Source organism: Gymnogyps californianus, chromosome 8 (genome assembly GCF_018139145.2).
Source record: "Gymnogyps californianus isolate 813 chromosome 8, ASM1813914v2, whole genome shotgun sequence".
NCBI lineage: Eukaryota > Metazoa > Chordata > Aves > Accipitriformes > Cathartidae > Gymnogyps > Gymnogyps californianus.
Window position 1 is genome coordinate 36,742,125 of NC_059478.1, and position 13,770 is coordinate 36,755,894.

Genomic DNA, 13,770 nt, shown 5'->3' on the forward strand with positions numbered 1-13,770 from the left:
GGAGCCCCGGCGCCCCGCTGACGGGGCCGTGCCTCCCGCTCCAGAGCGGAGTCCCGGTAAAACTGCGGAGCGTTCCTGCCCTTGCGGCGGAGAAGCGGACCCGGGCCGATTCGGCGGGCGGGCGCAACCGGGGGGCGAGCGCGGTAGTCGCGTTGGGGAGGTTTGGCCCTCGCGGGCTGCCGTCCGGGGGGGGGGGGGGGGGTGGGGTCGGTCTGGCCGCCCGTCATGGCGGCTTTCCGGCAGTGGAAGGCGCAGCGACTGGCGCGGGCGGACGGCAGCAGGAAAGGCGCCCTGGACGAGCGGGCCGCCGCCGTGGTGGAGCTCCTCAACGGGCGAGCCCGGTTCTGCACCACCAGCTCCTGCTCGGGCCGTCTCGTCCTGGCGCAGGGCAGCGCCGCGGTGAGTCCCGCGGCCGCCGGCACCGGGCCGGGGCTTGCTGCAGATCCCGTCGTTCCCGTCGCGGTAGCAGAGCTCCGAGGCCTCAGCTCTGCCTCTCCCTCCCGCGGCTGCGGGCAGGCCGCGCTCCGCGGCACCCGTGAGGGCCGCGGGTTTTGGCTGCTAACGGCCGCTTCGGTGAGGGGAGGGAAGCTTGCGGCTTCTCTGGCGTCGGTGCGGCGCGGACCCCGGAGGGGTCTAATGCTAAACCTCAGTCCTACAGCTTTATCTGGCTGAGAATATATACAAGCATGGATAAGTCAGTTTTAAACTACTTTTATGGAAATGTATTTCCATATTTCAGGGTTTCTAATGCTAAACCTCAAGTCCTACAGCTTTATCTGGCTGAGAATATATACAAGCATGGATAAGTCAGTTTTAAACTACTTTTATGGAAATGTATTTCCATATTTCAGGGTTTCTAATGCTAAACCTCAGTCCTACAGCTTTATCTGGCTGAGAATATATACAAGCATGGATAAGTCAGTTTTAAACTACTTTTATGGAAATGTATTTCCATATTTCAGGTTTCTAATGCTAAACCTCAGTCCTACAGCTTTATCTGGCTGAGAATATATACAAGCATAGATAAGTCAGTTTTAAACTACTTTTATGTAAATATGTTTTCGTACATTAAGAAAACATGCTTTTTTAAAAGCGACGTTATTTATGCTGAAGGACCATTTTTTTATACAAGCACAAGATCAAACATCACCTATCTGTAGTGTGAGTTCAATCATTTCTCTTTGTTACTAGGATGTAAACAGCTGGGAGATCCAGAAGAAAAACTGCACATGGCTCATGGTAACACATGAAACGTGTATCAAAGATGATGTGGTAAGAGGACAGTACGATACAACTTTTATGTTTATTTAATGCAGTGTTCCTAATGTCATGGAAAACACGTCATGTAAAATATAAAGAATTTTTTAGGTTTTCTGTTCCTGTTACTGAGATGAATTGACACTCTAATTTCAAAATAAACTTTTCTCTAGGTGTTCTACTTAATAAATTCTTAAGATCTGTTTTGAAGAGAATGCTTTTAAGCTTGATACCAAATTCTCTCCATAGTTGTAAATGCAGCTAATATGAAACTTGAATAATTTCTTACTGTCTGGATTCGCGTAATCTCCACGTCACAATAGCTCAACAAGAAGTCAGTAATTACTGTTGCTTCTGTAGCAGAAGACTGTCTTTCAAAAAATTATTTTGGAAAATCTAAGATACAGTGATTCCTGTTTTTTCAAAGGCCTTTCCTTATTCAGAATAAGCGGAAATAATGCTTTTCTAAGCAAGTGTTCTTCCTTTCCTGAAAGATTACTGTTAGTATAAGAATGTATTTTTCATTTCTGCAGCTTTTTATCTGCTTTTTGTTTTCCTTTCTTGTTGAATTGCCAGCAAGGTATCAACTGGAGAATAGATTTGATTTAAAAGTCTTCCTATCCAAAAGTAAAGTAAGCTTAATTTCTGTAGAATACTTGATGGTCTTTGGGCAGTGATGACCACTCATTAGCAGATTACACTGGGCTAAATGAAAGCAGTATATTCCTCATTAATACCGAAGTAACAATGGCTGTATGAAGCTCGGCATTTGCCTAGTAAAAGTTCTGTGTTAGGCAGCATCTGAGATGATGCTTACTCAAGCAGCAACATTCCTGCAGGACACAGATGCAGGATAATATGGCCTTTACCCCATTCTCTAACAGTTAGGGCCTGACATACACATTAATGCAGTAATTGTAATACCTCCTTCAGAATGGCTCAGTTGTGATTAACAAATATTTTGTGTTGTCCTCATTAACTGTTTCATAAGCTATAGCCCTTCGTGCTTTGTTGTTTTGGTCAGCAATTCCAGAAGCAACCAAAATTAATTCCTTTGTTTCCATTAAATGTAGATGTGTTCAGCTAAGCATGCCAGTGAGCATGTTCATTTTGCATGTAATAACTCCTTCAAGACAGCTAAAACTGTCTTGAGTTCAAAAAACTGTCTTGAATTTAAAACTCTCTTGAGCCCAGCTTGCTGTGCTAACAGCCTTTCATTTACAGACAGCTGAAACTAGGGTAACAGTGATTCTCTTATACTGCATTTTTAATTTAGTATCTTAAAATCCCCTGAAATTTAAAAAAAAATATAGTGAGGTCTTTTTTTAGTATGCTTTCAAAATAGTCTGCTCTCTGCATACATCTCTTTGCTTTGTCTGTCCCAAAAAAGAAGCGGTTACAAGGTTAAAATTCTCTCACTCAATTCATAGCTCGCTTTACCATATGCATACATTCTCACATATGCGCAAAAAAATCTCTTCCAAAATATTTGTCTTCATTAGTATTTGTTCTAGCAAAGCAGAGCTTGCTGAAATTTCCATCAGCAAATTTCAGGCTGAGTAGGACACGGTGAGTTGTTGCTGACTCTTATGAGAGGAAATACTCTGATTTTTCTGGTTCCCTTTAACAGGTAGATGGAATTTTTTTTAATGCATGTATTGCAAGTGTAAGAAAAATGTCTTTGATTAATTTTTACACTACTATACTATAATGTATGATAAAGCTTTGCTAGTGCAGTATGTAGGAAATGAGAAGGGAAGTCAGGATCTTGTATGCTGTGTGTTGTGCTTTTCGGCTGTCAGATCATTTGACCTCACTGCATATATTAACCTCACCAATATGAACATAGGATATTTGTTTTGTAATTTATTTTTGTCCCTTTATCCTCCCAATGCTTAGAGAAAAAGCATTGTGTATTACAAAGTACCTCTTTGCAAGGTTATTGATATGACACACATATAGTCTCATAATTACACGATAGCATAAAACTGAAATGGTGTGCTTTTTTCCTTGACGCACTATTGGTGTGAATCTCGACCACCTTCAGCTTTGGATTTTTGGATGTCTGTACACCAGCATTTGGCCAGCTGCCGTTTAACACTTGAAGATGTGCGTGTGCAGAGCGTTCGCTTCTACCAGGACCTATGCACACATAATTTTGTCGACGTCTGTATGGACAGACCTGTAAGGTATGCCGTCAGCTGCCGGTTTTGCACATTGCTGACAAACCTTCCAAATGTCTAGCTTCAGTGTCAGTACGGTGTATCTCGCGAGCGAGGTGTCATCTCATCCCTTTCTCAGGGGATTTTTTTGCCGGGTGCAGTGGGCTGTGCACTGCCCTCATCACGCTGTAGCTTACACCCGAGCTAGTAGCGTGACTGCAGCTGAGCAGCGCTGCAGTGGAAGCGTTTGCTGTAGTACCAACATACGCTCTTTCTAGAACAAGGGCTGTGTTCTGCGTTACTGTAAACGTGCTGCCGTGGTCAGTCATTAAAGGCACTCGGTTGTTTTCTGCTTCGTATCACTTTAGTGACTGCTCCTGTGTTTGGAATAGAGGGGTTTTCATTTGTGTGAGCTTTTTTACATATCACCGACAGGTACTTTCTGTCATTTCATGACAGCGATTAGACTCTGACCCTTTAGAGGTGAGGGGCCTAATCCTATTCCCATGGGGTGTTTTCCCATCAGCTTCCCTGGGAGCGGATCACGGCCTCAGACTTCATGGACTTAACAGAAAGTTACTTTCAGTATTTCACTATTAAATTGAGTTTGCAGGAAATTAATGATTTAGATGCAGTAAGATAATAAAAAACCTTTACTGAAAATACTTCATTCCATTTAATAAGCTTTTTGAGGAAACGAGTATTGTGAGACAGCTTTGGGGCAGTGCCAACATGCATAGATGATTTCAGTCAGTACGACTTTCTTAACTGGTTGTATTCTTACTGAAAAGCTACCTCTAGAGTATCTGCTAAATTACTTAGCCTCTTCAGAGAAACAGAAACCCATAAAAACGCCCTCACTGATATCACACACGCTGATCGCAGCTAATAATGTGTTCTCTGTTATAATACTTGTCTCAGAGACAAGCCTGTCTCACTTGGCTTCCAACCACAACGGATGCCGATCATGTTGCTGAAGCAGGACACTGTGTGTTGCTCAGGTGGCTAGAACAGAGTTCTCAGACATGGGAAAGTGTCTGAAAAGGGAACACACGCGTCCGTGGCAGGTCCCAGCCTGTGTCACACACCGTGAATGCCGACTGCTGCATGTATTTGTATTCCTGTCGAAATCGGCACAGCCCAAGCAGACGCTACACAACGCGGGGGCCCCAGGAGTATACACAGCCAGCCTTGTGCTGTGCTGCGGAGAGAAACCACACGAACGCTGCAGAGCCCAGCTTTGGATAAGGCAGCTGTTTGACCGTCCTAGCACACTCTCAGGCAGGGTGAATTCACCTCACTGGAGCACTGTGTCAACACAACTCATTCCCAGGCCCAAGCAAATGCTAAATAAGTTAGCTTAGGTAGTTCTGTACAACACTGCATTATGCAACGTTGGTCGTTTCTGTTTCTCATCAGCTTTAGCACAGCTGTGGTTACTTGGGCATTTTTTAAAATCCGGCGCGCAAATTACAAACTTAGCCATTCAGAAAGACCTGCTTTCAACTTAAAATAAGAACATTTATGGAGGAGATGCTGCATAAATACATTTAAATACTTCTCAATGTTTAAAGGAAAGGAGAGAGTGTTACTTCAGCAGTTTTCTTTTATGCCATCATGTCTTTAAAAAGCATATGAATTTGATTATTTCCTGAAGATTTTATTGAATATTTTCATTTTACAAGAAAGACGAGAAGGGCTAGACGAAACAACAAAGCATGGGAAAACAGCTGAAATTTCTCAAGTTAACATAGCAAATTTTTTAGTACTGTGAAGTAAGCAAGTGAAGGCAAACAAGAAGGGGGGGGCAAATAGTGCTTATGATTAAATAATCATACAATGAAATAAGTAATATAACTGCCTCAAAGTGACCTTTCTGAGTGGAAGAAAGTAATACCGGCCCTTAAGATTTCTCTGCATAAAGATGGCATAGAAAAGTAGAGGAATTGTAATAGTAAGCCATGCAGAATGTCATACAGCTTTCTCCACGCTCACAAATCCAGGAAAAATCGCCACTAGCATCTCAGTCTTCTAGCATATCTGAGGGGTCTGAAGGTAATTTCTTGAATTATGTAATTATGAAGTTACTTCTTTTTTTTTTCTTGTCTTGTGGGTTTATGCCTCTGATTTCAACCTCTGAATTTTTTATCTTTATAACTCTTATACAGTAGGCTATGCATTATTATTTAAACTAGGATTAAAATGTGATCAAGTACGTTAGGCCATGAATTTAATCCGCTGACCCCATAAAGTTTTCTGAAGTTCAGGAATGTACTTCAGAAACTCAATGTCTTTGATTTTAAAGAGCAGTTTAAAAAAAAAAGAACTAAAAAAACCTGCTCAGGTTTCATCTGATTGCAGTAAAACAGTCCTATTCCCATGCTGTACTGACTGTATCGATTCATTTGAATGTACAAAGAAATAAACAGGGAAGCGCACTTTTTCAAGTTTTTAAAGTCTATCTTGCGATGAATTTCTATCAAACCTAATCAGTTTAGCAAACAGAATCATGGAAATCCATGGAATTTCTATGTATTATGAGCAATGAAAAATCAAAAGCAGCTGAACAAACCTGATTGCTTGGAACTCATTTGCTGCATTTTTAATGCTTGTTTCACACACTGACTAGCTATAATTTTCTTTTTTTTTTTTTTTTTGTAGTAACAGTACACACTTGCAGTATTAACATAAATATTTTGATGTATTTTCCAGATGACAGCATTAGAGAAAGCCACTGGTGATGTTGTGCTCAAGTTTGAACCCTTTGTTCTTCATGTGCTATGTCAAGAGCTGCAAGATGCACAGCTTCTGGTAAACTTACATCAAGTTAACAATGTTACATTGTTGTTCTGTTATATTCCTTGCTGTAAAAGTAAAAGTTTTGGCTCCTGAGTAAGCTTTAGCACTTAAGAATAGTCCCACATGTGCTGTATGTTTAATAACTAGGGTAGTAAAAGTAAGCTGATGAAGAAAACACAGCTTTAAACTTAGTAGAGATTTTGCTGTGCTTTTAGAAAACAAAATTATTCAACTACAATTCAGTGTTCGAGCTGAAGCAGGCTGCCTGGTAAAAAATTTTTCCCAGTGAGCCTGGGTTGCTTTCGCTGGCTGAAAGTGATGGGTATTTTAGATGTCGTTTTGCTACCGGCCAGGCCATTTGGCTCCAGTGTTTCAACTAATTGAGTAGTACCTTTGCCTTCTGCTTTTCCAGAATGACTCCGGAGAGTAATGCATGATGGGTTTGTTCCCTCATTAATGTCGAAGAGAGTTGCTTAGCTTCCTTTATAGTACTGCTGCACTTTTAGCTATAAAAGTGTTGCACGACTGTCTATATGGTTACCAGCTCTTCAAGATAAAATAGTACAGTGCCCAGAGAGATGTTAATGTCCCATCTGCACTAATGGATTAAGATTAGACGATCAAGATTGACTGTGATTCTTTGAAAACCAACCACAATTTGTGATACTACGTGGGTTTGATCTTAAAAACATTTTAATGTAACTATTATTGCATTAATTTGGGGACATGGTTTTGAATAAGTTTTGTAAAAAAACTTATTTTACAAAACTGAAATTATAAACTGCATTGCAACCCATCCATAATTATTTCTTGCTGTGAAAGTGTATAAGACCTGCTTACAGCATTTATTTCTTCTGCAGCATTCAGTGGCTATCGATTCTGGCTTCAAGAACTCTGGTATTACAGTTGGCAGAGGAGGAAAAATTATGATGGTAAGGACTTTTCTACTTACCTGTCAGGAATGTAACATATCGTTACTGTTAACCTTGATTTTTTACGAGCCAAGATCTGAATTGTAATGTGATAGACAGCTATCACAGGGCATGCTGTAGCAAAGAAATGTCTTTCTGCTTTAGTTAACAGCAAGCTAACCAATTGTGTGGATAAGTGGGTTTTTTTCCTGTAATGAACTCACCATATTATCTAAATAACCTTCTTAAAATAAAAAACTTTATTCTAGATAAACCCTTCTGTGTATGTTTTTAGGCTGTCCGGAGCACTCATTGCTTAGAAGTTCCATTGAGCCACAAGGGGAAACTGATGGTCTCCGAAGAATATATTGAATTTCTGATACATGTAGCTAATCGGAAAATGGAAGAAAACACAAGGAGGATTGACAGGTTTGTAAGAGTACACCAATCCTATTCATGACATCTAAATCCAAAAGTGAGAGAGGTTATGTTAAAAAAACAAAACAAAACAAAAAAACCAACCAAAACCAGACAACCCCCCTGAAGTCTAAAATACTTCATATTACATATGAAGTATTACATATTACAGACAATAAAATAAATTTCCATTTTTTGAGCTCTGAAAACTGTAAACTGTTTAAGAGAAAACCTATAAACGTGAGTTTGCAGACTGTCTTTGTTACTGAGCAGGGTTTAAGTTTCTTTTTCTCATGATAACAGCATTGGTTATTCTAACACAGTAACCATTTCAGAAGTATTCCGATCGCAGTGCACACTTAAATCCACTACATGCTTTGTATGGTTTCCAAAACTGATGATTTATGAAGGCGGTGGAAGGTTACACACACTTTGGGTCTTTACATTTGTCTCCAGCTGAGGAACAGAATAGGCAGAAGAGCCAAAGAGCACGAGGATCAAAAGGATGCTGGAGAGGCACCTGCATGTACTCAGACCAGTTCCTTTTTATATGTCCATTGAAAATCTCTGTAGTTGTTAAAGTTAAAAGTAATTGCTAATAGTAGCAGTCCATCTGATCATTAATGCTGTCATTCATCAGCCGTTTAACCTGATACCATTTTATAGTTTCTGTAAGATTAACAGGGTCTTAATGGCACGTGAGTACATCTGCTAATTGATTTCTAACATACAAGCATTACAAAGAGAAGTGGCATGGCATACACAAGGACGCGTGCTGATATTTCTAATTTTTCTCCCAGTATTGGCTAGAACATTCCAATGTTAGTAACGATTTTCTTCTCTTAGCTCGTTTTGATTATATTACAAAAGCATTAGTTTCTCAGAGTAGTTTTGCAGATCCTGAGCAAACCTACAAAAATAACAACTACACGATTGTTTCTTTCTAGATTCTACAAACACTTAGAGTTAGCTTTAAAAACTTCCGTCAGTGCAAATAACTCGCCTTCTGAGGAGACAGAGAAGAATCGCCCTGTGTACACTCACAGAAGAAAGAGAAAGACCATTCAAGAACAAGATGTACGCACCTCTCCAAAGGATCACAACAAAGAACTGGAGCCTGAGGACGATACAGAAAACACTCTTGATATTTTTGCTGAAATCATGATATAAACTAAGGCATTTGAAAGCAAATGGCAAACTGAGTAATAATTGTAATGCTCTTTGTAAGAGATATAAACACTGCCCTGTTCTAAGTAGTAACACTCTCATGGACATTTACCAGGAAAAAAGGTAATTAAACAGAATTGTGAACAGGTTTAATGCCACAGAAGCACAGAGAACAAAACCTTAGAATGTTTTGGGGGTTTTTTTAACAGCACTGTTGACTTAACAATCTTTTACTCTGTCAGTTATGACAGAAATAACTGGCTTGCTACAGCCTCGGCCATGTTCTCTGTGGAAGCGTTTCACTTCCAAATGCTGAGTTTAGGCCTGGTTTTTGCAGAGCAGAGAAACTCTAAAAACTGGGTTGTTATCCTTGAAGGTTTTTAATCCGTGTAGGACCTCTGCAAAACAGTGTGCACCAATATACCTGGCCCTTTCAGAACAGCACAAAGCCACGTTAGTCAGCTGAAGAACAGTACCTGGTGTGGAGGTTAGAGTAGAAAAGTAGAAGTTAACGCACTGCTCTGTGCCGGCTTCAGCCAGGCGCGTCCGGGATCCTTCCCGACTGTTGCACCGGGCAGCAAAGTTGATGCTGTTGTCCTGCACTTCACTGTGTTTCAGGCTCCAGCCCCTCTGTGTTCACGTGTTCTGCTTCCCTTGGCCGGCAGCCATTAAGCGTTATTTTTCTTTGCATCTTTTAGCCAACTCGGTATGCTGATAGTTCGTTAGCTCACTTACATATCATTCCATGTGGCCAGCACCCAGCTCCAGTTCCAGCTGTTGGGCAGAAAGTCAACCAAAGCATACAGCAACGGGCTTTCTTACCCGGCTGTGAACCACTGACATGCAATAAACATTAGGTATAAAACAGTGGAATCATTTGTGTGTTCCTGTATTGTACCCCTGAAAAAGTCACCCCATACTCGTGTTTTTCAGAAAAATGGTGAATTTGTAAACCTTAGCAACAGTGAATTCTGAGCCTGCCCTTTTATGACTGAGTGATCGCTAACACTGCAAAACAAGACCCTGACTGAAGGAAGTGGTTTATTTGGTACCGTAACTCCCAGTTCATATAGGTCATTGTTTCCATTATGTAAGCCTATGTCTTGGGGACATTTTAATTCCACTGTAAAAATTTGGCATACTAGGTGGCAGCCAAAGGGAAAAGTAATTGGGGGCTTTAAATAGATTCTGAAAGACCTGTTAGGCTGTGTTTCCAGCAGCAGGCATGCCAAAACAAATAAACTTGAGCCTTTTGTGTTGCTTGTTTGTGTTACTAACTTACAGCTTGAACAGTTTGGTGTGCTTGCTTTCATCCTATTTCTGGTGGCTTGAAAGACCTCAGCACCTGGTTGGGGCATGGGAAGGTGAGAGGCCAACACGTTTCCGTCCTTGCAAGAAGACTGCAGTCGTGTCGAGTGAGATGCCGGGTGGTTGATGCTGTCCTTGGCTGTCGGCTGCGAGCACAAATTGAGCAAACAGCAGAAAGAGCAGGCTCTGCTGTTTTCCTCCTTTCTGGAGGGCGCGAGGCACTGGTGACAAATTTTGAAGAGTAAAGAACATCAGCTTGTGAGGCGACCAAGTACGTAAGATGTTGAAATACCACAAGAAACCCTCAAACCTCCTGTGTGTTTGGGTGGACTAATCCTTGTTTAATTCTAACTGAACCCGGGGTGGCGGGGGGGGATCATTTCTAATGCTGAAGAGCTGCTTGCCGGGAGGCGTGCGGCAAGCGCCCGTCGCCTGGCGGGATCGGCGCGTGTGGCGTGGATGCGGTGGGGTGGCCGCAGCGGGGACGTGGGCGCGGAAAGCCGGAGTCCCACAGCCCACGCAGCAGCAGGCACGCAGCGGGGAGCAGCCGAGGGTCCCCGCGGCAGCCCAAAGTGACAGCAGCTCCTCGGGCCGTGGGGACGTGGCAGAACAGAGTAGCACCGGGGCAGGGGGCTTGCCTCAGGCCTTCGCAATCGCAATTTTTCGTAGACCTTCCTTTCCGTTCTGAGGCACAACTGCATTTCTTTGAACTGAACCGAAGTCCCAAAGCTTCCATCAGCCAACACCAACATCTGCTTCAGTGCGGAGGGGTGGGCGGATCTCGCAGGCCAGCTACCCTGGCAAAGCCCATCGGCTGGCTGTCCCCGTCCCCGCTGGTGGGGGTCCCACTGTCCCCCCAGGTCCCTCCTCACTGCCCGGGGGGGCGGCTGCTGTGAGCAGAGGAGGCAGTTGTTGCTTTTAAAAGCCAGGGGAGGGGGGTGGATGGAGTTCAGAGAGTTTGTTCAGAACACTCTGAACCATCTTCTGCATTTAAAGCAGTCCTAACAAGGTCTGGCTCTGGTCCGTTAGAAACGACTGCAAGTGACTGTAGATGCCGTTAGTGAACGTGAGCGGCTTCCACACGCTTTGCAGTGCTGTGATCTTCCACCACGCATGGGAAGATAAAATTCAGCACTGAAAAAGCAGAGATGCAAAGAAACTGTATCAGACTTCAAGCCCAGCCCAAAGAGTCCCTATTTTTGAGACCAGAGGAGGCCTGTTTCAGAATTCAGAGGTGGTTAACTTCCAAGTACGTACAGTCACGAATGCACCTGTGTAAGGTGGGAGAGCGATCACAGACACTAATTTTGTGTATAAACCAGGACTTCGGTATGCTTTCAAGGGCAGAGCTGTGGGGCTATGTATTGGGAGGAAAGGGTATTTAATGCAACTACTTCATTTTTTGGGAAGCTTTTTTTTTCTTATTTTTTTTTTTTAAATGCAATCCAAGCACTACAATAATGGCCCAAACCTTTACTGTATGTAACAGCATGTATAGGATTTACGTTCTCAGAAATATGGTTTGTCAGAAACTGATGTGTGATATGATCCCACGTTCCTCTGAAAAATTATACCAAATTCAGGAAGATTTTTTGACAGTCTTAACCTAGAAAGGTTACCCTAACTATTGCCATCTTGTTACTTTATACCTGTTAACTCCAATTATTGAAGACTGTTAGGGACCTCATACAAAAAACCAAAACAAGACCCTACAACAAGAAAAATAAACAGTCGCATGATTCTCAGTGAAAGATCAGGGAATCATGTTACTTCAGTGCTTAAAACGCTGAACAGTTTTTACAAGGTTTTTCTGATATATTTTTTTAAACCCCCCTGAAGGTTTCAGAAGGCAATACTGAGGTTGTGTTCCACGGTCCTGCAGCCATGCCGGGAAGGGGCAGAGCGCCAGCACCGTGCTGCTCCACGCACCACTACCCTCAGTTCCCGTATACCAGGGGATAACCATGCTTTTCCCCAGTCGTACCCAAGTTTCACGAGTTCCTTTTGAGATTAATTTTGTCAAGCTGTGTTTTATTTCCAGCTCCTATAACTAATTCTTTTAGGCTTTAAATGCAATGCTCATCTGCAAACTACAGGCATCCCAGTGGACAGAAAGGCTACAGGCAAGAGGAGGCAGCAGCCTTTGGAAAGGTGACACTGGGGTTCATGGCAGAAGAAAAAATTACTGATAAGCAACAAGATTCCTAAAATTGGCAAATCTTTACCATTTGTAAGTGTGCTTAGCCATTTAATTAACAAAAGGGTATTTTCAGCCCAATTTTCATATTTGCTTTTGCTATGTTAAAATATTGGAACATTTAAAATTACAATTTCATTCACTTGGCATTCAGTTGTGTCTGGGGAGGCAGATGTATTCATTCACTCCAGTAACTGACCATCTTTTCTCACCCGTAACATTTAGCATCCATACCAGAAAATCACTTTAAGTTGTCATTCCTCAAATTAGAGCCAAAGCATTAGCCAGTTGTGCTCACAAATGGCATCTAGCAGGCGCTTCAGCATGAAAGTCACTTGACCGATTCACCAAGATAATTCTTTACAAGCAAATCACAGATGTCACAAGCACAAGTATTTGCTTGAAACAACTTCCTCCTCTGAAACCAAAGTACTTAAATCAGTTTACAAGAACATAACAGTAACAGTATCAGATTGCAGTGGAAATCATTGTTTTCAAACGGAGTTAAAACTCAAAACTCTCAGGATAGGACAGCTTATCAGTTCTCAGCCACCACTCCTATTAATGCTTTACCTGAATTTGCCTGAGTCTATGCATTTAACAACATGCAATTGTATAAAATTTAGTCTCAATTTTTTAAAATAACTTTGTACTATTAAATATACCATGCACTGGAGTTTTAGAAAGTCTTTGGTACTTTTGGTTACTGAAAATACACGATTACTTTGCAGTCTCTTGTCAATTTGATTCTACACAATGTGATACTAAGGAGAATGTTTAACTTCTGATCTACCAACAGGTGACAATAACACCAGTGCACCATGCTGTGCATTTTTTAAACGAACCTTTGAAAGGAAATTTGAGTCTTTAAAAAAAGAGATAATCATGTGCCTAAATTTTCCTAGCTGCCCGCTTACTTTCTTTATGCCAAGAGAAAGTAAAGCCTGTAAGAATTACTGCCTTAAACCTACCAGCTCTGGTGTAACAACAGCAGACAACTATCTAGGCATCAAGATCAGAGTATCTTCAGCTCTTGTTTAAAAACAGAGAACAATATCCAAATTCCATATAGAAGTTACACATAAGCTTTTATTCTGCTTTCTGGATGCAGTTTATTTATGGTAATTGAGCAGATACAATACTTCGTTCAATTTTATACTGGGGAAAAAAAAAATCTTATTTTGTTTTCATTTTCTGCATGCCCCATGAAAAGAGAAGTATTTTTCTCAACACCAATTGAATTTTTATCAAAAAGAACATAATTCCTTTCCTCAAATAACACTGTAATCAAGTTTTATAGTTATTGTAATTAGATTTTTTGAAACAGAATCCTAAAAGCTAACAATCTGATTGTTTAATTGTTAAATCACTTTGCCTCGCTGGCAGACACGCCAGTTCCAGCACCTCATCACAGGAACGTACATGTCTGAGCTATTTTTCCATTCAGCAGGCATACATTCGAACGAATGCTAGTGCTGCGCTGGCATAGAGATCGATACATTACATTCCATACAGCAGAACGGGAAAATCTAACCTCTAGCACGCGGTTTTC

General features: G+C 41.6%; 1 protein-coding gene across 1 annotated transcript; it reads left to right on the forward strand.

The window, feature by feature from the left end:
* Nucleotides 1-216: 216 nt before the first annotated feature.
* TYW3 (tRNA-yW synthesizing protein 3 homolog) lies at nucleotides 217-9,994 on the forward strand. The gene is made up of 6 exons (XM_050901363.1): nucleotides 217-399; nucleotides 1,192-1,272; nucleotides 6,132-6,230; nucleotides 7,079-7,150; nucleotides 7,425-7,558; nucleotides 8,494-9,994. The coding sequence occupies exons 1-6, from the start codon at nucleotides 226-228 to the stop codon at nucleotides 8,714-8,716; spliced, it is 783 nt and encodes a 260-aa protein (XP_050757320.1). The 5' UTR covers nucleotides 217-225; the 3' UTR covers nucleotides 8,717-9,994.
* Nucleotides 9,995-13,770: the final 3,776 nt, after the last annotated feature.